This window comes from Puntigrus tetrazona, chromosome 15 (assembly GCF_018831695.1).
Source record: "Puntigrus tetrazona isolate hp1 chromosome 15, ASM1883169v1, whole genome shotgun sequence".
NCBI classification, from domain to species: domain Eukaryota; kingdom Metazoa; phylum Chordata; class Actinopteri; order Cypriniformes; family Cyprinidae; genus Puntigrus; species Puntigrus tetrazona.
The window spans coordinates 2,111,588-2,138,566 of record NC_056713.1 but is presented as its reverse complement, the minus strand read 5'-3'; the positions used below and the strand labels follow the sequence as shown (position 1 = coordinate 2,138,566).

At 41.6% G+C, this 26,979-nt stretch overlaps 1 protein-coding gene across 1 annotated transcript in view; it reads left to right on the top strand.

The window, feature by feature from the left end:
• Positions 1-5,418: 5,418 nt before the first annotated feature.
• The window catches only part of scn4ba (sodium channel, voltage-gated, type IV, beta a), a 29,310-nt gene continuing 7,749 nt past the window's right edge, over positions 5,419-26,979 (top strand). Inside the window, exon 1 of the mRNA XM_043258402.1 lies at positions 5,419-5,987. Within this exon, the coding sequence (XP_043114337.1) occupies positions 5,897-5,987 (91 nt within the window). The 5' untranslated portion in view covers positions 5,419-5,896. The remainder of the gene's footprint in view (positions 5,988-26,979) is intronic.

Sequence of the window (26,979 nt, the reverse complement as noted above, 5' to 3'; positions counted from 1 at the left end):
GCATTTTGTTATTGACTCTTTTTTAAACCTTTTAACTAAAAATTATTTATTAATAAAAGTATTTTCTAATATTTAAAGAGATTTGGCCCATTCCATTAAAATAATACAAAAAAGATTAAAATTTTTAGAACTAACAATAAAAAAGCAAATAATGCAATTATTGCAATTACTGCATCGAAATATCGATTGTTTAATTTTTTTTTTTACAGCCATCCAAGCCATTTCCGACTATGTTTTCAAAAATAAAAATAAAAATGTAAAAAAAGGTGAATGTTGTGCTTAGCAATGTGCAGAAGATGTAAATTTGGACCAGGTAGGCGTGCAGGTGTTTTAAATACGTTCTACAGAGAGAAGCTGGCAGAGGGGGTTGACTCCGCAGTGTGATGAACAGCAGCTACTGCTGGAGAAAACTGCTGCACAGGCAAAAGTGAAGGTGACTCATGCATGCAAATATACATAGATATTTATCAAAGTGGCAAAATCAGACCGCAACAACACGACAGCTTAAAGTTAAAAAATCAGGGAATCTTAATTTAGAAACAAATCTGTGCTGAGCGCTTTAAGTCATTCTTTCAGTTAAGTATGAGTTATGATCTCTTGATCAGTACTGATAAAAGTTTCTTTTTTTTTAATGTTAATGTTTTAATATGCTCTGTTCTTACAGTGAGTCAGAAAGACAAATGTAATTTCAAACTGGTGCAGAATCCCTTCAGCTAATCAATCTCTCTACAATTAGTCCTATTTAGAATAGTCAGAAAATCTCATTTTCGTATACCTTCCTTTCAAAATTAGAGTTATTGTTCACGAATAACTACCCCAACAAAGTATTTATTAGTAGTATTGTTTCCATAAGGGTTCCTCTTTCCAACTTTCTCCACATATTGTCAGTGTACAAGAGTAAATTTTGAAGTGTCTCTCTCTCTCTCTCTCTCTTTCTCTCCCTCTCTCTCCATTTTCGTCTTCTTTCTCTTTCAAAGAAATTCTAATTAATGAAGCGTATGCCATTTTCATAAACGGATAGAAATGTGACCATTTGATTCTTCTACATTGAAATAAACGGTAACCTAAAAACACAAATCTAAATACTTGAGGCAAATGTTATTCACGTTATATACGTTATTCATATAAAAAATGCATTTAATCTCTTTGTATAACTTCATCTAACAACATCTAAGCAATCATCTAAACATATAACACTTTTATATTAGTATTTTGCAAGACAAGTGTTTAACACCATAGCCTCACCTTCAACTGTGTCTCAAGTGTATTTGGTTTATGAAAATGTATATTAGGACCATTTTTCATTACTGATGCTGACAAACATTGCTACATTTCCTCATGAACTTTGTGAGTCATTCCTTGTGTGTGTATAAAGAATCATTAAAAGCGTCTCTCCATCACATACATTTTCCACAAATCCAACATAATTTTGAACATTTGTCAGTGAACCTAAACATATGCTTCATCTAAATCATTCGATTTAAAAATTCTGCATGAAGTTACACCAACATACGTAAACGTGAAGTATCAGATCAAGTACAAATAGTTCTTAAAGAAACGTCTACACTACATGCACCGAATAATAGCAAAAAACTAGAGTTAAAAGAGATCCAGACGCATGCATTCAAAGCACGACCGGATAAAAGGACTGTTTAACTTACCGTTAAACGAGAAGTCTTCGCTCTCAAATTCAAACAGATTTTAAAGGGCAGCCCCGTCCTGTGAAACCCGTCCTGCCCACAAGTCCAAACTTCACCTCCTCTCTCAGGCCTCAGCATCACTCTTAACCGTCCACGCATCATAAAGTTATAGAAAAACAGGGAGGAAGAGAGAAACTGAGGCAGGGAGGGCTGCAGGCACTCATGTAGTAGTTCCCGGGACGAAGAACTGCAGCATTGTACTTTAATGCAGAGTGAGCGAGAGAGCTAGAGACATAGAGGGAGATTCTAAGGTCACTGTTAAGCACTTGAAATGCAGAGACTCTCTCTCTCTCTCTCTCTACCTCTCCCTCTTCCTGCTGTCCTCCACACCTCTCCTCCTCTTCCTCCACCCCTCCCCTCCATCCCTCTCTGCCTTTCCCTTCTGGCTAAGTTTTGCAACATCATGCTCCCTCTCCGGCGCAGTCCGGGGGAGTCCGGCATCTTCGCGATCGCCGCTCGTTTTTCGTTGACAGCGTTTGGCGCGTTCAGTTGCTTGCATATAATTTTACGCGTGGCGCCCCAAATGAAATCCATCAATACCTAGGTCACGTTAATAAAATATTCTTCTCTTTTCCTTTACTGCCGCGCGGTCAATCTCGATCCAAATCCCATGATTGCGTTTCTTGCTCCAAAGTGTCCCAAACTCAGTCCTGTTAATCCATTCCTCCATTCTTCAACCGTGAGTGGGTCTCTCTTGTCCAATCTCTCTCGTTCTTACTGGTTCTATACAGTAGATTGCATTATGGGAATTGCTCTCTCTCTCTCTCTCTCTCTCTCTCTCTCTCTCTCTCTCTCTCTCTCTGATACTCCACCCTGCACAAGCACACACACACATATGCTGTGATATGGACTCCCAAGGTCACATTGTCCTGAATACGCTTGTGTGTGTGTGTGTACAAGAGTGTGACCACAGGGGGTTGATATCGAGTGTTATACTATAAATCACATCGGCCCACACAGGACGAAATTCTGTCAGAATATCTGTGTGTGTGTGTGTGTGTATGTCTCTGTTTGGATCATATGTCTGTGAAACAGCTGCTGTCTCTTTTTGGTGTCACATCTGCATCAAGCGACGGCGCTGTTCATCAGCAAATGCTCCCCACGATCAGGCCTAAAGATTGAATCACAGTCATCAGAAACCGAGCGTATATTCATCTTAACATAACCAAATACTGTGAGGAATTCCAGGATGGCTATAGTATGCCACATTTATTTGATGATTGAGTCATAACTGTTATGTTTTTGTCCCCCTCTCGAACGGTCAAAGTGATTGACTAGCCGAGTCGAGTGTCTCAGTCTATAAAACTATGACCACAAGGGTCCCAGACCACTTCCCCATTTATTAAGCTTTCCATTTTAACAGCTGCACTGCTGGCTCATCTGTCGTTTAAATCCAATTTTTGCAATTCTGGGGAGATGAGACACAAATAATCAAATAATCCATGAGCTAGCACGTTTCAGATTGCTTAGACTCACAGAGACAGGTTTTTAGAAGAATAAAGAGATGGATTGCAGATGGATTTCCACTCTTTGTTATGTTTTTATGCAACTTTTAGCAATGGCTGAATTTGAAATTTGATAAAAAAATTCTATGAATACCTAATGATTCACAGATGTAACTCAAAACACAGCACGGATACAGTTTTGCTTTGAAATATGTATAGAATAGATCGAGCATCTTCATCTTTCAAAGATGCGACGGCGCAAAAATGATAAACATTAGTATTTGCGCACCATTCAGCCAATCAGAGATAGAGATTTGAGCCAGTTTTTGAGTACAGTAAGCATGAGACGTTCAATGAAAAGACTGCGGTCTGTGAGCTGAAGCAACAGAATGCTTAACTCAACATTTTCTTGGGATAAGAATATATATATGGGGCTATGCTTGATAAAAAGGATATGACTAATCGTGAATTTAATAGGGAAAATACAATCATTTTTGAGCTAAAATGAAGAATAGCCATTGTCCTAATAGATAAATTCAGTTCTACAATAATATAAAATAAAATAAATTAAATTAAAAAAATGTATAATGATCATATTTATGGAATTGAACAATATTATTTAGTAAATAATTATTATATAAATTATGAGGGTTTTGGATATAAATAGTGTGATGGAGAGAGGTTTCAACAGCCAGTCATCTGTTTACAAGCCTGAAATGGCCACTGTGGAAAACAAAACTGTTTGGATGCATTACTACAAAGATTAAAACGGCATCATAAATTATTTATATAATACATTTGATATCCTGAATGAGCTCAGCTGGGATACTACAGGACTCAGAAGTGTCCATTACTTCATTTATCATGCATATTTAGTATTTCAGTCAAGCCTAGTCAGTGTTCGATCTAGTTTCTTTTCTTGGAACCTTAATCATTGATCCAGCCCTGCATTGTGGGGCAGTTTGTGGTTGGTTTTACTCAAGACCTGGCAAAGCACCAGATAGAGAAACTGACAGATAGAGCTGGATATTCAGAGGAAGGGGGTGGAATAAAATAATGATAATAATAATGTTTAATAAAAAAGTCTCCTTCTGAGTTTAAAAGGAGGTCCCAACAATGTCTCAAAAAATTTCCCAAGATACCTAAGATTTTAAAATGAACAAACTATTCTCAAGACCAAATTATTTGGGCTGTGATATCCCTGGTAATTTGCTAGCTCCTTATTATTACTGGACACAGATTAATTTTTTTTTTTATTCTCTGATGGAATTTTGGAAGAAACATCGGAGGGAAACACTCCTGCGAATTGTCATAAATTAACCTTTTTAATAAATGGAACAATATTAATCCCCTGGACCCCCTCGCTCACTGTTGCTGGCCCAAATTACTCACTTGTTCAATCATTCGCAATTGCTTGTACAGTATAATGAAGGCCACATAACACACTAAATAGAACGTAAGAATGACTTACAGGAATATATCTTGAGGTTGACAGATATCTTCCGTTTTTAGCCATCCTTTTTTATTTTTCTATTATTCCTGAATTGCAATTTTATTATCAGTTTTATTACCAGTATTATATATATATATATATATATATATATATATATATATATATATATATATATATATATATATATATATATAAAATTGTTAAAATGCAGTCTCTTCGTTTATATATATATATATATAATATATTTCTTATGTATTTTTTTAAATAAGGGACGAGACTCCTGTACTTTACCCACAAGGCACTCTTAAGAATGAAAACTGATCTAGAGCAGACGATACAACAGATAAATGAAAGGAAGAACATTTTTTTACAGAAACATGTTGGACCCCACATTTTAATATCTGGGACATTTTTTGCAGTTTTTGGCCCGCATTGTTTTCATTGTCTGACCTTCCTCCTAAGATGTGAAAGAGCAACCTCTGAGCAAAAAAATACAAAATAAAAATGTATCGGCAGTGCAACAAACTTACAGCAAACGGATAAGAAAGAAAAACCAAAGGAGGCAGTAGCAAATGTAGAATAATGAGAAGAGAACTGACCGAACTGAAGAAATTATACAATCACACACCGACACTAAAACAGAGAGGGGCAGGAAGAAAGAATCCCATGTTCACAGGCACAGGCTATAACGGGACACACTGAAGGTTTTATGATCTCCACAGATGTGATTAGTCTAAAAGACATACCCCCTCACAACACACACCCATCCCCACCTCACACACTCTCCCGCCCTCCCTTATTTCTCTCCGTCTTTCTCTCTCTCCCTCTCACTCGTCCCGTGCCTCTGCAGTGGCTCATTCTTTCCTGCGCCGGCTACAGACACACACGGCCCCCCTCCACCCCTCCTCTGGCCACTCATCCCAGCATGCGGCACCTATTCAGGGGTAAGACCGACAGTCTCTTCCCCAGACTGAAAGTGGAGCTCTGCGCCGCAGCAGCCGCTAAATGAATGCAGCGTTTCCTGCGTCTACAACCACGCTGAGTGAGACAGAGTATCAGCGAGACACTGAGCCATCAGAGGATCAGGTGCTGCCTCCGTATTCCTCGCTCTCTAGTTCCCTCTCCCTCCCTTACCGGGACATACTGCAAAGGAGGATCGAGGACAGGGAGGTACTCGGCAAAGACTTCCTCAGCTGAAAGTCGCGACGGGTCACCGTGTGGCCCCTCAAAACCTACAGTATCCCAGCAAAGACGTACAGCGGAGGACTTGACCAAGGACAGACAGACAGACAGCGGGCATGGAGTTGCAAGACAGAAGATCATTCCTGCACAGGTGTGCGCGGTCCGGCGATGTGGTCCACGCCGGTCTGGTCGTCACACTTCTGATTGGTGAGTCTACATTGTCCTCTTTTCTATCTGTTTACTCCTGAGCCCACCGTCCTACGCTTGCCTAGTGGGGCGGCTGCCAAATGCTGCAGTTTTTGCAGGGCTTGCAGAAGTCGAGAGGACCGAACGAGCCGGGTTAAATACTTGTTGCTGTTTGTGGCTGTCGAATTTGTTGAAAGATCTCAGGTCTCGAGAGGACACGGTCTGGGAGGACTAGGTTCCTTCTCTTAACTCTGAGAGGGTGAAACATGGCACATAAAGAGGCACGATCGTGTTAAATTAGATGGCGATTATTAGGCACACCAGGTCTATGAAAGATCATGCTTAACATCTTCAACTCCAACAAATAAATCCATTTCACTAAGTGACAAATACTCTCAGTTTCAGTCAATTGTCCTTCTAGCCGTGTCCACTTGTAAAGAAAAAAAAATGGGTCGCAACCAAGTAGAGTTTAAAGGGGAGTGCATCCTTTCCAATTTTCACGTTAGCATCCAATTGATATTTCATTGACGGGTTCTTGAACTTTTACACAAGGCTTGACAAATCGTGTGCATTTTGGTTACTTCCATAAAAGACCTTCTCCACTGTTACTCTTTCATGCACATACTTTTTACACCAATATCTGATGATCCGAAAGGCTTTCGCTTTACTTCAGCTGCAGGATGTTTAGAGCGTCTTTATGATGTATTGCGCTGTGCGAGTCTTGAATCACACTGCACAACAGTATGCTGAGCTCACTGAATTTCGCCTCTGAAATACATTAATTCTTTTTGAGCAGGTGGGCCCCGGTTCTTCCAAGCAAGCCCCCCTTCCCGTTCCCTTTACTGCTTGTGAAGGTGAATTAGAGGCCGTTAAACTAGGTCATTTTCACTCTCTCCTTCATGGCATGAACTCAGACGGTTAATATGCATCCTCTGCAGAGTTCCCAGTGGACTCGGGGATGTATGATGTATTGTTATATGTTCGCGGCACATCCGTCAGGTTACGAGAAGGTGCACCACTTAGGGGCGAATCATCATTCTGACAAACGACACAGTTTTGCTGGTGGTTTGATTACAGTTTTTCCTCTCGGTGTGTCTGGAATTGATAGAATGTGAGGTTAATTGCAATATAAACAACCTTCTGATGAAATAACTGCCATTTAAATGAAATAACAGTCATTTAAAAGCCTATAGTGTTTAACACAGAATACTTGTGATGCCAAAGAATTGATACTGCATCGGTGCTGTAAAAAAAAGAGAATTTACTCACTTGTCAGAGGCCTGGGTATGGAAACCTGTTTCCACCTCTGAATAAAAAATGTAACAAAGGTTACTTTTAATCTCACAATTCGGACTATTTTTCTTAGAATTGCGTTATAAAAACTTGCAATTTCGAGTTAGAAAGTTAGAAAGAAAAAAAAGAGAATTGCATATAAAGTCGCTTTTTTCTCAGAATTGTGAGATGAACTAGCAATTGTGAGTTATAAGGTTCAGTTTTGAGAAGAAAAAAAGACTATGTTCTCAGAATATATCTCTCAAATCTGATTTTATAACTCGCAATTCTGTCTTCACATCTTGCAATTCTGATTTTATAACTCGCAATTGCAAGTTTCACGAGTTCGCACTTACGTATAATTAATCATAGTAACGGTAAAAAGTAAGCGTGTTTGGCGAGCTGTCAGGGAGAGGGCTCGAACTAGGTGGACTACCGAGTCCAGAGTTTTTCCTCTTGTCCGTGAAAGCGACAGGACTCGTGTCCGACCCGATCCCTGAGTGCCCCGAGAGGGGATAGTAGAACTAGGAGGAATGGAGATTGGGGTGGTGGAGGGATGCTCGAAACGAGATATCGAGGTAAGAAGCTTGTGCGAATTTATAGTAGGCTTCTCTTGCTCTGGTTGGATAATTGCGTGATTAGGAAACGAGAAGCCAGCCAGCGTTAATTATCAGTGCGTGCTCCTCCCGAAATTTGTTTATAGCTAAACATCATTTCACGAGTTCGCACTTACGTATAATTAATCATAGTAACGGTAAAAAGTAAGCGTGTTTGGCGAGCTGTCAGGAGAGGGCTCGAACTAGGTGGACTACCGAGTCCAGAGTTTTTCCTCTTGTCCGTGAAAGCGACAGGACTCGTGTCCGACCCGATCCCTGAGTGCCCCCCAAAAAGCCAATTAAGACAGCAGCCGAAAACACGTGTAAGCGGCCCCCCAAAAAAGCTACTGGCTTAGCTAGAAAGGAGGAAGAGCATGGATATGTTAGTTGAAATTGGAATGGTATTAGGATGATATTATGTAGGTGTAGGAGAGTGGGCATGAAAATGTTGTGAGCGTCTCTAGCGGGAGTGGTCCACGGCGGTGGGTGCAGTACCGGCTAGAGCGGTCCACTGTATTAGCAGCATGTGTGAACGACCGTCTCCGGCGGGAGCTGTCCACGGCGGTGGGTGCAAAGCTCCGGCTTTTGTGGTCTGCTGCTAAAGGCAGTGGGTGCGAGTGAGCGTCTCTTACAGGAGCGGTCCACGGCGGTGGGTGCAGGGCTCCGGCTTCGAGCGGTCCACTGTAACAGCAGCATATGTGAACGACCGTCTCTGGCAGGAGCTGTCCACGGCGGTGGGTGCAGAGCTCCGGCTTTTGCGGTCTGCTGCTAAAAGCAGTGGGTGCATGTGAGCGTCTCTTGCGGGAGCGGTCCACGGCGGTGGGTGCAGTGCTCCGGCTTAGAGCGGTCCACTGTAATGGCAGCATGTGTGAACGACCGTCTCTGGCGGGAGCTGTCCACGGCGGTGGGTGCAGAGCTCCGGCTTTTGCGGTCTGCTGCTAAAGCAGTGGGTGCGAATGTGAGCGTCTCTAGCGGAGCGGTCCACGGCGGTGGGTGCAATGCTCCAGCTTAGAGCGCGTCCACTGTAATAGCAGCATGTGTGAACGACCGCCGCTGGCGGGAGCTGTCCACGGCGGTGGGTGCAAAGCTCCGACTTTGCGGTCTGCTGCTAGAAGCAGTGGTGCGAGTGAGCGTCTCTAGCGGAGCGGTCCACGGCGCGTGGGTGCAATGCTCCGGCTTAGAGCAGTCCACTGTAATAGCAGCATGTGTGAACGACCGTCGCTGGCGGGAGCTGTCCACGGCGGTGGGTGCAAAGCTCTGGCTTTGCGGTCTGCTGCTAGAAGCAGTGGGTGCGAGTGTGCGCCTCTGGCGGGAGCGGTCCACGGCGGTGGGTGCAATGCTCCTGCCTGTGTTGGCCACTGCGGTGGCAAGTTTTGTATACCATCATCTACGGCGGGAGCGGTCCACGGCGGTGGGTGCAATGCTCCTGCCTGTGTTGGCCACTGCGGTGGCGGGTTTTGTATACCATCATCTACGGCGGGAGCGGTCCACGGCGGTGGGTGCAATGCTCCTGCCTGTGTTGGCCACTGCGGTGGCAGGTTTTGTATAATGTCATTTACAGTGGAAGCGTCCACAGCGGTGGGTGCAATGCTCCTGCCTGTGTTGGCCACTGCGGTGGCGGGTTTGTATATTGTCGTGTACAGCGGGGCGGTCCACGGCGGTGGGTGCAATGCTCCTACCTGTGTTGGCCACCGCGGTGGCGGGTTTGTATATTGTCGATACGGGCGGAGCGGTCCACGGCGGTGGGTGCAATGCTCCTGCCTGTGTTGGCTACAGCGGTGGCGGGTTTGTATGTTGTCATGTACAGCGGGAGCGGTCCACGGCGGTGGGTGCAATGCTCCTGCTTGCAGTCTGCTGCTGAAGGCAGTGGGTGCGTGTGAGCGCTCTAGCGGGAGTGGTCCACGGCGGTGGGTGCAGTACTCGGCTAGAGCAGTCCACTGTAATAACAGCATGTGAACGACCGTCGCTGGCGGGAGCTGTCCACGGCGGTGGGTGCAAAGCTCCGGCTTTTGTGGTCTGCTGCTAAAAGCAGTGGGTGCGAGTGTGCGTCTCTAGCGGAGCGGTCCACGGCGGTGGGTGCAGAGCTCGGCTTAGAGCAGTCCACTGTAATAGCAGCATGTGTGAACGACCGCCGCTGGCGGAGCTGTCCACGGCGGTGGGTGCAAAGCTCCGACTTTTGCGGTCTGCTGCTAGAAGCAGTGGGTGCGAGTGTGCGTCTCTAGCGGAGCGGTCCACGGCGGTGGGTGCAGGGCTCCGGCTTAGAGCAGTCCACTGTAATAGCAGCTTGTGTGAATGACCGCCTCTGGCGGAGCTGCCCACGGCGGGTGGGTGCAGAGCTCCGGCTTTGCGGTCTGCTGCTAGAAGCAGTGGGTGCAAGTGTGCGCTCTGGCGGGAGTGGACCACGGCGGTGGGTGCAATGCTCCTGCCTGCGTTGGCCACTGCGGTGGCAAGTTTGTATACCGTCATCTACGGCGGAGCGGTCCACGGCGGTGGGTGCAATGCTCCTGCCTGTGTTGGCCACTGCGGTGGCGGGTTTGTATACCATCATCTACGGCGGAGCGGTCCACAGCGGTGGGTGCAATGCTCCTGCCTGTGTTGGCCACCGCGGTGGCGGGTTTTGTATGCCGTCATCTACGGCGGGAGCGTCCACGGCGGTGGGTGCAATGCTCCTGCCTGTGTTGGCCACCGCGGTGGCAGGTTTTGTATACCGTCATCTACAGCGGGAGCGGTCCGCGCGGTGGGTGCAATGCTCCTGCTCGTGTTGGCCACTGTGGTGGCAGGTTTTGTGTGCTATTGTGTACGGAGGGAGCGGTCCACAGCGGTGGGTGCAATGCTCCTGCCTGTGTTGGCCACTGCGGTGGCAGGTTTGTATACCATGATCTACAGCGGAGCGGTCCACGACGGTGGGTGCAATGCTCCAGCCTGTGTTGGCCACTGCGGTGGCAGGTTTTGTATACTGTCGCGTGAACAGCGGGAGCGGTCCATGGCGGTGGGTGCAGTACTCTAGCTAGAGTGGTCCGCTGTTAAGGCGGTGGGAGTGTATTAGCATCTACGGCGGGAGCGGTCCACGGCGGTGGGTGCAGTGCTCCTGCTTGTGTTGGCCACTGCGGTGGCAGGTTTGTATAGGGTCATCTACGGCGGGAGTGGTCCATGGCGGTGGGTGCGATGCTCCTGCTTGAGCTGGCCACTGCAGTGGCGAATTTTGTATATGGTCGTTTGCTGCGGAGCGTCCACGGCGGTGGATGCGATGCTCCTGCTTGGCATTGCCACTCCTGTGGCAGATTTTGTATACGAACGCCTATAGCGGAGTGGTCCATGGCGGTGGGTGCGATGTTCCTGCTTGAGCTGGCCACTGCAGTGGCGAATTTTGTATATGGTCGCTTGCTGCGGAGCGGTCCACGGCGGTGGATGCGATGTTCTGCTTGGCATTGCCACTCCTGTGGCAGATTTTGTATACGAACGTCTATAGCGGGAGCTGACCAGGGCGGTGGGTGCAATGTTCCTGCTTGGTATGTCCACTGTGGTGGCAGATTTTGAATATGGCTGTTTATAGCGGAGCCGTCCCAGGGCGGTGGGTGCGATGTTCCTGCTTGGTGTGGCCTGCGTGGCGGATTTTGTATTTGGTCGTATACAGCGAGAGCTGGCCGTTGTAGAAGGAGTGATGCCGTGCCTTGGGTGATCCCCTGCGGGGGTGGTAGGTTTGGAGTTCTGTTGGGACTGGTTAGGGTCTGGAGGGCTTTTTTGATGAGTGATTGGTCTGAACGAATGTAGCTTTTGTATGCGTTAGAAGACCAGCGGCCGAGGGTTTGGATTTGCTGTTGGAAGAGACCTTTCTCTGCTGCAGTGGTGGCTGCCCCTATTCTGAAGGAATGTGTGGAGAAATTTTTTTTTTTTTTTTTTTTTTTTTTTTTTTTTTTTTTTTTTGGGATTCCGCAGTAAGATAGGACTGATTTGAGGTGCTTTTGGAACCAGAATCGAGATACGGGGTGGTTGGAATCATCTGTGAACAGAGGGTCGAGTGGAGTTTTAGTTTGGGATTTCCTGTATTGGAGGAAAGCTAGAAGTGTTTGAAGGGGAAAAGTAGGAGTTTGGAGGTTAAAAATACATATGAAATGCCCATTTTTGGTCTGGTCCGTTTTACTTTGTTTGATGAAAAAGGATACGGTTTAGTGGTCTACGATAGATAGGTCGGAAATAGTGGGGTGAATATTTGGGTCGAATCTGGAGTTGACTGTAAATTCTGAACATCTGAGGAAACCGAAAAGGCCAGAATGAACATTGCATCGAGAGTGCGAGCAGTATGGATAGAAGAGTAGCCTCTCATGGAGGGTGGATATGCATTTTGAGAGAATTTCGAGGGTGATGGGCATCCTTGAGTCGGATCGGGAGGATGCCTTCTTTGGATGCCCTTGATTAAAAAGTGAAGTCTGAGCATTGGTTATTTGAGGTGAGGCGATGCCGTGGATGAGTTCATGGAAAATTGGATACCACTCAAGTAGCCCTTAATAGAACTGACTTGCAGGGTTTTTTTTTTTTTTTTTTTTTTTTTTTTTTTTTTTTTGAGGTGTTAAGAAAGGAGATGAAAGAAGTGATGGATAGCAGGAAAAATCAGGAATTGGAGGTTATACCTTGCCTGGAAAGATTTAAAGCATTTCCAAGCGGTCAGGTAAGATTGCAGGGTTCTGTGAGAAACTGCTTGTAGGATTGAGTCGAGGAGGCTTCGAGGAGGGACCTTAAAGGATGGTTCGCTGGAATATTAGTTGTGAAAAGAGAAGCACCTGGGTTGCATAGGGTTCCGCTTCTGGTGCCAGCATCCTGGATTTCTGCAAGGATCTGTGCTTTGATGGAATTGGGGACGGGGTGGGGTCAAAGCGGCGGCATTTGAGGGCATAGGAAGAAGGTTAGCAGTGGATACTGAGAAAGGGTGGTGGGCGATGGGAGAGTTGGCGGGGGTAACTCATGGGAGCTACTTGTGGGGGTGGGTTGGAGCTCACGGCGGCTATGGCAGGGGATCTAGGGAAAAGAGTGGAAAAGATAGGGAGGTAAAGAAGAATAGGTGTGTAAAGATGATGGGGGGGGGGTCTTGAACCTGGGTTCAGACTGGTAGCAGAAAATTAGGGGAGGGGAGGAGGAATAGGAGGTGGTACGGCTGGGATCGTCAGTGGAGGCATCTGTGTGCCTGTGCTGGCACCTATGGCTGGCTGGGCTGTGGGAACAGAAATGGACGAGTTAGGTCCTGGAGGAATAGGAGAAACTTGAGGCTGGTAAATAACGGACAGTGGATTGGGGTCTGGTTGCCAGGCATGGTCGGGAGAGACTTGGGCAGAGTACTGTTGGTGTGGGTTCAACTGATCCAATGAACAGAGTGGGTACAGGCTAGGCTGATGGCTTGTGGGGGCTGGAGCCGTGGTGCTTGCTGCGTGGGTTGTTTGCTGGAAACTGGAGGAAGAGCTGCTGGTGTTTGGGTCCTGGGCTTTGCTAGCAGTAGCTGGGAGCCTTCTGCCGCCTCCTGGTGGGCGGAGGCTTAATACGGGTGCAGATGCTGACTTCTCGGTCTTCCCTGGGAGAATTACGGCTTCTTCTAGTTGTTTCCTTTCTTTTGGCTGGAGGAGAAATGTTTGGCGAAGCTGCGCCTGTTTGATAAGTCGAGTACAGCGAGAGAAGCTCGGCTTTGTTAGCGCGGCGGGAGAACGGAATGTTCGCGTTTGCGAGTGCTTGACGCAAAGCCGGAATTGTCCATTTTGTTGCGGATGGAGCGGAAGAAAAGGCTGCACGGTAGGAGAAGCCGGGAAGCTTGAGGACGTCTGGCAGGTGGAGGCGAACGTGATCTTAATCGCGTTGGCGAAAGGATAGTCACTCGCGTTAGTTTTCTGCCTCTGGGCGAAGCCGCGCGCTCGTTTGAAGTTCCGGCCGGGGCGTTAGCGTGCTTGCTCAGCGGAGTCGTGGAGGGCTCGGTGTCCTCGATTTCGTAGGTTTCTGGCGATTGGTCTTGTTCGGACATGCTGGATACCATGCTCGGAAACGAGATATCGAGGTAAGAAGCTTGTGCGAATTTATAGTAGGCTTCTCTTGCTCTGGTTGGATAATTGCGTGATTAGGAAACGAGAAGCCAGCCGCGTTAATTATCAGTGCGTGCTCCTCCCGAAATTTGTTTATAGCTAAACATCATTTATGTATTTGTATTATGCAATTTTGAGGAAAAAAAGGCAGAATTGTGAGATAAAAAGTCACAGTAACCTTTTTATATTTTTTATTCAGTAGGGGAAACGGGCTTCCATGCCTGGGAGATCTTGAAAGATGAAGTTAAGCAGCGAAAACTGGCTCTTAAAATGTTTCTGGTCCAACACAGCTTTCTGATAATACCAAATAGTCATTGCTTGTATTCAGTAATATTTCCTATGCCAATACAGTTTGTCCTGTTGCAATTTGTAGGAAAATAAATGAGCAGATAACAACACGGCTCTATAAATAGCCCAAGAGCACATGTGTGTAATGTCACGGCATGCAGAGCGTGTGAAGAGCAGTTGTGGTATCTCCTCTACCGTCACTAGTCCCTCACACCTCACAATGATCTAGGAGCTCACGTCTGAACCTTTATTATCTCTGAAAATTAGACACATGACAGTGTGGGACGCACCTGAGTATCTTATTTATAGGTAGTTGCTGTCAGTTTTGCCAGCTTTGCAACAGCTGTTAGATTTAGTGACCCCTTTTAGCATCGCACAACGAATCTAGAGAATTTCTTGACAGGCCTTGGTTTCTTTCCTTGAAAGAAAATATAATATGAAGGGTGCGCCGTGCAATTAATAAATGTATGAGATAATAACAAGTCAGACAATGTTGTCATTATAAATCAGGATTTAGGCCGTGCATAATTGCAGCTTGGAAATGGCTTGGAAGTAATGGGTTGCATTTTAGTCACTATTTTATACTCCTTGCAGAAAGAGAAATATATGTAAATGAGAACAGTTTTATTGGGATTTGGATATAGCAAAACACGATATAGCATCGTCTAGTATCATTTAACCACTTTTCGCGCAGGCTTTGGGTACTTTTTATTGGAAGTAGCTGGCAACATTTGTTGAAGGCAAAACTTTTTACTTTAGATGCAAAAGCCTCTAAGTACGTCTGATATCTGATAGCGTTTCTTTCTGGCTACATTGTATTGGTTTCTTTGCAAGTACTGGTGCTTCTGAGTGGCTTGAGGCTGGCATTTAGTGAAAGTACTTGATGAACATATACCATATGTGGAGATATCCTTATCTCATTTTTGACCAAGATGGCTTTCAGAGGCTTTTACATCTGAACTCTTTATCTTTTTTTCTCTATATAATTTGAACTAATGCCGTGTAAAAAGGTTTGCGTTAACCAATCATACATCCTGTTTGTAAATCTCCATTAAGAATGACCCAGTATTGAAAATGAATAGAAAATAACAGCCTTGTGCTACACAAAACATAACAATTCTCTAAAAATGTAACAAAAATAAGCAAGAATGTAATAGCAGAGCTTAATCATAGGTCTGATGTGATTTCAACCTTTTGTTTCAGTTTTTTGATTCGTTATATGGTTATAGCCACATCAGTGCGTGTGCATGCATGTGTGCACCTGGTGTTTATCACGTTATGGGGACCGAATGTCCCCCAAGGATAGGAATACCAGTAAATTTGGACCTTGTGGGGACACTTTTTAAGTCTGTATGATGAAACAAGCTTATAAAACATATTTTTGAAAATCAACTTGCCAGTAGTTTCCTGTAAGGGGTAGGTTCCCATAAAACATGGAAACATAACATCGAATTCGAATCACGCCCTCAATTTTTTTGCGTGTTCACATTCCAAATGCCATAAAAGTCGAGTTTCGGTATCATTCTGATGAAGCTGTGGTTTAAAAAAAACCAATTTATTCACTCAAAAGTGGCAGAAGAGCACCAGAGGCTTCCATTGACGGAGTTTTCCTTCAGTGTTCTTTTATAATTTCTATACATTTATGAGTTAACTACATGTTACTTTTGTGCCCTTCTTAAACATAATGGTGTCTGCTGTTGGAAGATTGCATGTGAAGGCAGTGGGGGCTAGGTTGCGTGCGAAGGTGGTGGGGTCTGCAAAACATACATCAACTGGTAAATGCAATAAGGTTATAAGCCACCAGGTTCCCATAGAAAGAACCCATAAGTAAGGGGGCCTCATGTCAAACACACGCACACAGACCCTATAGAATTGACAAGGGACTAAAACAAAAACCCTAAGATTGTATACAGATGTTCTTACCTAAAACTGATGGTATGTGGGGTGGGACGCTAGCAGGGGTTTAAAAAGAGGAGACAGAGACCAAGAGGGGAGAGGCGGACTGCTGAGTCTCTTTGCTCGAGAAGTGAATTCGGCTCCAAATCAACAATAACTTTCCACAACACCATCAGTAAGATCTGAAGGCTCTGAAGTATGTTCATGACGTGCTGATGTCACAGGCCGTACTAAGCCAGACACAGTGTCCTGTTACAGAAAGTAGATATAGTTATACATCACTTTCCTCTCTCTTTCTTTCACTCAACTTCTCTTTCTTTCTCCCTCCACTCCCTATTTATCCTGTTAAGTAGCAATATAAACCTCATACCAACAGCACATTAGTGTTTGTGGTATGTATTACGGGTATTGATTATCTCCCGCGGTGGAAGGTGAGGTATATAAACTTGTACATGCAAACTGTTTTTCTAGTGCTCAAATTACATCTAACATTATGCAATACGAATAATACTTTATATTTCCGGAAGCCTACAACTTAAGTACTTTCATGTATCAAACTAGTGCGCTGTTTTACAAACAAACTTTTTTAAATGTTAACTGTCACGTTTCTCGCTCGCAACACACACATATAAATCAATCTGACTTTAATTAAAAAGCTCACTTATTTTAAATAAACTTTACAGAATCACGTTTTGTTTTTTTTTTAAGCGGATGTCCTGCTATGTCCCTTCATCTGTCATAATATGTTTTTGAAGATAGATATATATTGACCTTTTAGCATCTACAAAGTAGCATAGCTCACTAATGTAACACATACGAGATAAAAATGAAACAAAATCTGCTCGCAACTGTTACATTATTTGCTGTCATTTCCTGAAACTGCAATGAGAAACTTTAACATATAGTCAAGGGAGTGTCTTATCAGGGATGGAGATAATGAGATATGATAGCTGGCTGAAAATTGATGGCCTGAATAAGGGAACGGGAAAGAGAAAGATGCTTATGAGGGGCAGAGTGATGGGAGAAAAGAGGGTTGTTTGCTTTAATTAGTTTTGTTCTCTGGAGTGATGCTCGTCGGAATAGAGCGTGTAGATTTAATATTACGTGATTTAGATCTGACACAATAACGTCATGGTCTTTTAAACTTGACATATTTTATAATGCATGTTATAAGGGGGTTTAGTTATTTTGAACTATTTCTGTTGTTTTTTTGCATGAATATAAACCACATATTTATTGAATTATTTAAACGTGTTAAACATATTTAATCAGCAAAATATAAAAAATATATAAATCATATGAATGTGGTAGATACTAAAAACTTTAACGTTTTAAGATAATTTCATCACATGACAATGACGGTTTTCGATGAAATCTCTGACTTACGATTTCAGAGTTTGGCAAACCTGAGCCCAGTCTGAGACTACCGATACTACCGAGGTCTCAGGAGAGCATTCTTGGAAGAAAAATAAGAATCTAGAAGAGAATCTGGAAGAATTTATTTATACATAAGACATCACATTTGTCAAGTGTCTTTCCTATGGGAATGATATAGGAACCTACACGGCTAGCGGACCACCCGTCCATATTAAAAAAAAAAAAAAAGCTTAAACAAGCTGTACCATCTGTTTGCCAGTCGTCCGTCAATAAATATGGAAACGACTGGACAATGTGGCTTGTGGTGAAATGATCAGAACAATGAGTTCCATCTCGGCACAATGCTGCAGTCAGTACATTAAAAGGGAAAGGGCTGACGCATTACTGTAAGGCGTAGCTCCTCCCTCTCCTGTAGACTGCACTCAAGACTCTCTCAGGGGGAATTAGGGCCAATGGAAAGGAATGGGGTGAATGGAGGTACAGAGAAAAGAAGGGATGCAGAACGAGTGTATAAGTATGCTGGAAGGAAGAAAGCACTTACTATATATGTGTGTGTGTGTGTGTGTGTGTGTGTGTGTGTGTGTGTGTGTCGTCTGGGATTATCTGTTCTATTTGCATTCTGAGCAGTTTTGAGATATTGAGATTTAAAAAATGTTTGCATTCCATAGACTTGTGCAGGTAGAACCCTTTTTGTTTTCTAATTAAAAGGCCAAAAATGTACACGGCTTACAAAAGACACATCACATAATGTAAATAAGATATACGTGAATAACTCCATTTTGACAAAAAAGTCAGATAGAACCTTATAATTCCAATTCCATTTGTTTATTTGTTTGTTGTTGTTTTTTTACACGATTGAACTTTATTTTATTCTTAAAATACTTTGTAAATGCTAAAGTGAGTGGGATTCATCTTTTTTTTTTATTTGTTTTACAGTGTTTGAAGTCTGGGTCACTATATAATGTGCTGTATAAATATATATTGTGTTTTATTTGATCAGTTGTTTTTGCATTATTTCATCATTACACGTTTGCCGTTTTGTGTTCAGGCGGGCTGTCATGTTAGCATTTAGTAATATCCTTAAACACAAGCACCAAAATACCACCGTCTCATTACATGTAAAAATAAATAAATCTATAGATATTCAAATATTTAGAGGCGTATATGGATGGATAGACCACCTCTCAAAATTCCAGACCGTTTGAAGACTTGGCATGAAAAAAACGAAAGGGTAAATAAGATTGTTTCCCACTTGCTGACCTCACCGCAAGGTAAAAGTGAACTCATGCTGAAACAGTCCCCTCAGCAAGAAAGAGGTTTGAGTTGAGATGATGAATTATTTACTGACATTCAGCTTTGCAACTAATGGGAGAAGCTGGTCAAATGGCAGATATCACTGTAGTAAAAGAATTAGATTTTTGGGGGCATTTAAGAGGCGTTATTTAATTATTTGGTATTTTAGGAAAAACACACTGTGTTACCTTTGTTGAATAGAAGCACTTGAGTTTGTATCAACCTTGACTGTTACTGCAGCACATGTTGGTCTCTATGGGACATCTGTTCCACAGTCATCTTTTTTTCTTTTTTTTTTTTACCGCCTTCTGTCACCACCCAAACTAACCCTGTCAGAAGGCAAAGGAAAGAAATAAGTAATTAAGATAATATAATTCTATATGAAAGCAATATTATTTTCCCTTTGCATTCCCATCGGTCGCATATACCAATTACATTTTATTAATTGTTTAAAATGCTCCCCGTTGTGTTGTAGAAATAAAAAATAATATAAAACAACAGGTAATTTGCAAAAAATAAGTAATATTTTAAGTCATTCAGAATTATATAAAAAAATAAACATTTATAATATATTACTAGAAAAATAAGTTAACTAGGATAACTATAAAGATAATGATAACATTGTATTAGTATTCAAATATCAAGGCACAATAATATTGTTTCTTACTGCAGTTATATCATCAGCTGCTTTAAATACCCAAGCTCTTTAAAGTCTTTTGGATACTGATCAGCTGTCAGTGTTTTATCATTCGGCCAAAAAAATAAAAAATAGCTAAACAGTAATGAGAATTTTCACTGAATTAGAACAACTAAAGCTTCACATCGTCCTTGACGTGAATGAATCTTAACTTAGCAAACATGCAGGACATGATCTAGAGATATCATAAATTCACTTTTAGGATGTAGAATTATTCATCAAATTAAGTGCAATGTTCGCGTTAATGCACCACGTGATAAAACGATCGACAGCCAGTGACCATGAACTCTCTTTCAGTCCGCACCGGTGTTGATAACGCCATCATGGCACACAGAATGGCACGTCACCCACGCCAAATGGTCAGGGCGCCTCGATCCACTCTATAAATGAAATAGCACCCCAAGGACAGCTGTGGCCAACTGCCGGCAGACAAAGGCAATAAATAACACTGGCCACCAAGAATTTACTGTTTAACAACAGAGAGATAGAGAAGGAGGGAGCTGGGGTTCAGGTACTGTATTCCAAAAATGAGGTTGGCTTTTAATTAAATTTCACAGCGACTGAATGAGAACATTGTAGGAATTAATAATTAAGTTGAGGGATTTATCCAAACACAATGGCAGAGAAAATTATGAAATGGAATGGAGACTGTGGGGATGAAGGTTAGAGTTTAATTAAAACAGCTTGTAGATTAGATGCACCAAGTCTTTTGATGGACACGCAACTAATCCGCTGATTTAGTCATCATTCCTTTCCCTTTGGTTTCTAACTATTCTCAGTAAGTCTAATTTAATGAAATTAAAGGGTTACTCCACCCCGAAATTACAATTTTGTCATTAATCAACCATAAAAGTTGGTCTTCGGAACACAATTTAAGATATTTTTGATGAAAACTTGGAGGCTTGTGACTCTCACATTGAAGGCCAAACAATTACCACTGTCAAGGTTCAGAAAAGCATGAAAAACATGGCCAGAATCTGCCTTCAGTCATTTAACCGCAACGTTATGAAGCTACGCGAACACATTTTGTACAGAAAGAAGACAAAAATAATGACTTTATTTAAATATGCAGTTCTGAATTTGACGCAAAAGATGTATCTTGTGCGTGTATTTACACTTTTATTTGCGCAAACAGCTTAACTTTCCGTTGTGTCTAACACAGAACCTTGTTGTTATTTTTGTTTTCTTTCTGTACAAAAAGCATTACGTTATGATGAACCACTGATGGCAGATTCTGAAAACATCTTTCATACTTTTCTGGACCTTGACAGTGGTAATTGTTTGGCAGTCAATGGCACAGTCACAAGCCTCCCAGTTTTCATCCAAAATATATTAAATTGGGTTCCGAAGAGCACAGTTTGGCAGACTTTCCCCAAATTAGCATTGCATCTTGTGGTGTAGCTACTTTAGCTCTTCAGCTTTCTCAGAATTTTGTTGGGGTGTGAATGTGAGCTGATCAACACTGCTGAAGGTGAGCAATGAGAGGTCTTGTTCAGCACTTGTTCCACGATTGCTTTGGTTAGAATAATTACCAAAACCGCTGGGCTGTTAAGTCATTAATTGTTTTCTATAACGGAGTGATGAAAAGCAATAAAATGATTTGCCAGGTTCCAGAAAAACAGGCGTGCATTTGCATTTTTCGTCTGCTCTTTCTGCGAACACTGGCTTGTAATAAATGCCAAAGCAGACATTTTCCCATTCCCATTTTCTGCACTAATAATAATAGTAAGCCTATTATTAGGTTCCGTTAACATGCTAGCATGTAGCATACTAATATATATATATATATATATATATATATATATATATATATATATATATATAGCATGACAGACAGTTAGCTGTAGGACACCAGCCATACTTATGCAGATTTTTATATGGCCTATTTCTGCCACCAAAATGTGATATGACCCTTTTAAAGCAGATTAGAAGGAACATAAAGTTCACCAGAGGACAGAGAACGAAAACCTGAAAATCAGAAAGAAAATTTGTATAGGAAGTCAATAAACGAGAGGAGAATAATCAGTTGTCCATCTGACAGCATTTTCCGTTCATCAGTTATTCTTACAGGATGTATCTCAATATGATGAAAGGCTCAGAAATTAACTCTCTGAGCTTTGAAAGTGGCCCCACTGATGAATAAGTGCACCATAATGGCTGGTCTTCCAACTATGAGAGAAGCTACAGGGATCAATAGCCAGAAAGAAGCAGACAAGAGGCAGACATATGACCTTGCAGAAGAGGTCCTTATCTTGGTTGAACCCTGGATCTTAACGACTGGCATTATCTAATGCTGTACAAGGCTATTTGATCTTAACCCATTTGCCTTAATAGTCTAGCAGAAAAAATAGGTTCCACATGCGCCCGCTTGGCTTCCACATGCCCAAACTTGGGAAGCCTCCTTGGGAAAACACATTTTCCCACATATATTTGGGAGACTTTAAAATTTGTTTTTGTAAAACTAAGCTGGAAATGGATGTGGTTGTTTTGTTACCCTAGACCATAGCCCAGATTGTTGTCACATGTACTACATACCTAGTACTTTCCAGAAATTATAGTAGCTCCTTTAATGTCCCTGTAGGCATCTCAACGGCCTTCCTAACCAGTTTCCTTATCTTTCTTATCAAGTAATTTTGGAGGAATGTCTAGGGTATGGGAATATGTTGAGCCATATTTCCTCCACTTGATGATTACTCTTTACTGTGTTTCATGGTATAATTTCCTGAAGTCTTTTGTACACTTCCCCTGACTGATACCTTCTAACAATGATATCCCTCTGATGCTTCTGAAGCTCTCTGCAGACCTTGGCTTTTACTGTAAGATGCAAAGTAAGATGTCAAAAAGGCCTACTAAAACAGCTAAACGTTGGGTTTAATGAGAGGCACTATATTGGCAGGTTTTTATTGCCTTCTATTTAACATGAGTAGGAATGTAATTGCTTAATTATCAACAAAGCCATATCTCCAGTTATAAGAGGGCGTGAACACTTATGAAACCACATTCCTTTCATTAAAAGATTTTTTTTTTCCGTTTTTTTCCCCCGTCTATTTGAGTTGCACAGGTTAGTTTAGATTAAAGCATAAAATGTTCTCAAATTATTTATCTTGGTCTCCTTTTTTGCATCACAGAAACTCCAACTTCTAAAGTTACATTTTAAATAAACTACTTAAATCCTTCTTGGATTAGCTTTAAAATGTATAGTAGTTAAAATGTGCTCAACTTTATCATCTACAGCAGTAAAATCCATACACATCAATGAAGCAGTAATATTAATTCAAAAACATCTTATACTGTCTAATAGTCAACACTACCAGGGACTTTTTTTGATAGTTTAAGTACATTTTGCTGATAAGTACACACTTCTACAATGTGGCATAAATACTTTTACTTCAAATGATCTGAATAATACTTCCACTACTGTTATTAAGTAGCTAAGTTAGCTAGCTATCATACCTAGTATTAGCTAGTTGTCTTGCAGGCAAGTTAATTTTACGATACAATATTATATAAAATATCTATACTCAATGAAGTGACATATCTCCAGTTGTAAAAAAAAAAAAAATACATATCAGATGTAAAATCTCAGTGTTGTATCTTGCTGAGTGGTAACAATTGATATTTGAAATGCATAAGTAGGAGATCAAGTCAAAAATGAGTTGCTATAATGGCAAATGAGTACATTTATTCGGAGCATTAGGCTTCTGTCCGTGCTGATTACTACTTTGATTTGTGTGGATTTTTTTATATGTGATATATTTTATAGTTTTAATATCCTAGTTTGATTCGATTATATTTTAACTGCAAAAAAAAACAGCAGTGGGTGATTTCCAATTTATCAGATTGACGATGTTCACTTCAATGGGATGACAAATGCTCAAATAAATGTATTATATATCCAATGAAAATAGTAGTTTTTTTCTTAGCAGTATGCAATTTACTAATATTACAAATAAATACAGATATTGCATATAGTGTTAGATTTTATTTACGCTGTACAAATACCAATGTTTTTGAATAAAGTGTGGTTAGAGGTCATTTATTTGGGGTAGACTGAACATGCATGCCAACAAGCAAATGCTGCTACTGATTTGGATGTATGGTGTCATATTGTTGAATCAAATGTTTTCATTTTTGAAAAAAGATAGCATGTTGCCCAAAAAAGTGCTGAAAATATGACCAAGATAAATAATTTCTGAATTTTTCCACCTTTAATTTAAACTGTAACCTGAGAAACTATAATTCAAATGTATGACCAAAAAGTCCAAACTTGGGAAGCCTCCTTGGGAAAACACATTTTCCCACATATATTTGGGAGACTTTAAAATTTGTTTTTGTAAAACTAAGCTGGAAATGGATGTGGTTGTTTTGTTACCCTAGACCATAGCCCAGATTGTTGTCACATGTACTACATACCTAGTACTTTCCAGAAATTATAGTAGCTCCTTTAATGTCCCTGTAGGCATCTCAACGGCCTTCCTAACCAGTTTCCTTATCTTTCTTATCAAGCAATTTTGGAGGAATGTCTAGGGTATGGGAATATGTTGAGCCATATTTCCTCCACTTGATGATTACTCTTTACTGTGTTTCATGGTATAATTTCCTGAAGTCTTTTGTACACTTCCCCTGACTGATACCTTCTAACAATGATATCCCTCTGATGCTTCTGAAGCTCTCTGCAGACCTTGGCTTTTACTGTAAGATGCAAAGTAAGATGTCAAAAAGGCCTACTAAAACAGCTAAACGTTGGGTTTAATGAGAGGCACTATATTGGCAGGTTTTTATTGCCTTCTATTTAACATGAGTAGGAATGTAATTGCTTAATTATCAACAAAGCCATATCTCAAGCAAATGTCGCTACTGATGTCATATTGTTGAATCAAATGTTTTCATTTTTGAAAAAAGATAGCATGTTGCCCAAAAAAGTGCTGAAATTTCAAGCTACATTTACAAAAAGAAAGAACATCACAGAACATTTTGCTGTATGACTACATGAGATACACTGTGAAATTAAATACTGAGATGGATGCATTTATAAATAGTCCTTCCCGCAATGGCTCTCAGACGCATGCTGCAAATGCCAGAGCTGGGGTCAGAAAACAACTCTGTGTGTCAAACTGAATGGCTCTTTTTGTAATGTTTTGGAACGCAACATAACTGTGAACAGTTTGCACATTTGTATAGTCTCTGCCAAACCATTTCAACATTTAATATTTATAATTTAATATCATGCTACTAAAACTTTTTTTACATCTAATATCTATTAGATCAGCTACTATACTTATTCATTAACTACTAGTGCTTATTATTTAGGTGGAGTACTGGTATCCTTTTTAAAGATTTAAGATGAAAGGAAATAGACAACATAACATATGTTTAAAGAAAGAAGTTTGGCGTCTGCTACAGGTCTTAAAAAGTTGGGGGCAACAAAGGGCTGAAAAAGCAAGACATTTTGAAAAGACATCTAGCAAGACATCTAGCAAATAATTAAGTTAATTGACATCAGGACTGTAACACGATAAGCTATAAAAGGGATGTCTTAGAGAGGCAGAGTCTCTCGGAAGTAAAGATGGGCAGAGGCTCTCTGATCTGTGAAAGAGTGTGTAAAAAGATACTCTAAAATCACCATCAAATTGCAAAGGCTTTGCAAATCTCATCATCTACTCTGCATAACATCATCAAATGATTTAGTGAAACTTGAGAAATCTCTGTGGGTAAAGGCCGAAGATCTATGTTGGACTCCTGTGGTCTTCAGGCCCTCAGACGACGCTGCATCACTCATCATGATCCTGTCATTGACATTAATAAACAAGCTCAGGAATACTTCCAGAAACCATGACATATGCTCCCCTCCAGATGACGTCTATTTCAGGAAGGGCCTTGTGCGTTTCAGCAGGCCAGTGAAACAGCACAGACTGCAGCTATGACGACAGCGTGGCTTCATGGTAGAAGAGTCTGGGTGCTGAATTGGCCCGCCTGCCAGATCTTTACACCATGGTAAACACACCACCGTCCCAACTATTTTGAGACCTGTAGCAGGCATCAAACGTGAAATGAGCTCATTTCTCAGTTCACTGTGAATAAAACATCGGCTCGTGTGATTTGAAATGTTTCATTTTATTCAAATGTAAAAAATGACCCAGCACTAATCACCCCGCGTCTCGACCCTACAAGAACAAGCAATGAACGGCTGTCATTTTATTAACTAGCAGTAATACAGATTAATCTATGTATTGTTCCATGATCAACTTCTTGTTGGGTTGAGTTTGTATACAGTGTGCAAGGTTTATGCGCATGTTCCAAGTCTTCTTCTCCGTTTTAAGCATATCTTTGCGGCAGAACTACATCGCCACACACTGGTCTGGCATGCACACTACATTGTTTAGAGTCGGTTTCAGTGTCTTGTTTTTTGTGTGTGTGTGTGTGTACATGTTTTGAGACGGCGATGTGTTTATGGATGAAAAACAAGAATAAAAAAAAAGAATGGATGGGGAAAGCTCTGAGTTCGTGTTTATGTGGCCTAAGTACTAGTGTGCTTCTTTTAATAGGTAGCCTACTAGTACGTATCTAATGAAAAATTATAGACTAATTGTCACGGTGTGGTTAAGGAGGAAGCACACAACGAGGAATCTCGCTCTTTACAGTCTTTACTAAATCCACAATTGAACGAACGCAAGCAAACGGGAATCAAACACATACATTGACGTTTACAATTAACGCTAAGGACGTTAGCGATGATACCGTGGAAGAATAATGGCGGTAATGACGAGACCGGATGATAAAACACAGGAAAACTGGATCTTAAATAGCCCAAAGGAAATGACTTAATTAACAAGGAACACCTGAACACAATCATACAATAAACTGAAAGTAGGGCACACAGAGCACGTGGGGCATGGAAAACGACAACAAAACAGTACTGGCACGTGACACTAGTATCTAACAGATAAGTACTAGTGTCCTTTAAAAAGGGTACTAGTAAGAATATTTACAACTAGAACTAGTACTTAATGGAACAGATACTAGTATCTATAAAATAAATATTAATAGCATGTAACTAGATATATTACTAAATTTAAATGGTAAAAGTTAAAACGGTTTGCTATAAATAGCCTCTATTCTTTTCCTTGTGTCAGTCATAAATGCTCTCTTTATGTCTAGTAATATCATCGTGGATCTTCAGTTTCTGCATAATAGGTCCCTCATGCTCTCAAGTCCTGTTTTGATAATGTTTTCATCAGTTTCTTTGTAGTCACTGAACAACAGCTGCAATGAAACCAATGACTGACTTCTCAGTTTTTTTTGTGTTTTTGTTTAGTTTTTTTCAGTTTATTATAATTAGACCGTGTAGAGCAGACAGGATGTGAAGTGGGAGTAAGAGAAAGGGTCAGGATCAGGAAAGGTTCTCAAGCTAGGGTTCTAACTCCGGATGCCTGTAGAGAAACATTAGAAAAAACACTCTCGAAATTTTAAGCTCTCTTTTATAGCCATGAATGTTTACAAGGACTACAATGAACTGAATCTGAAACAAAAGCATT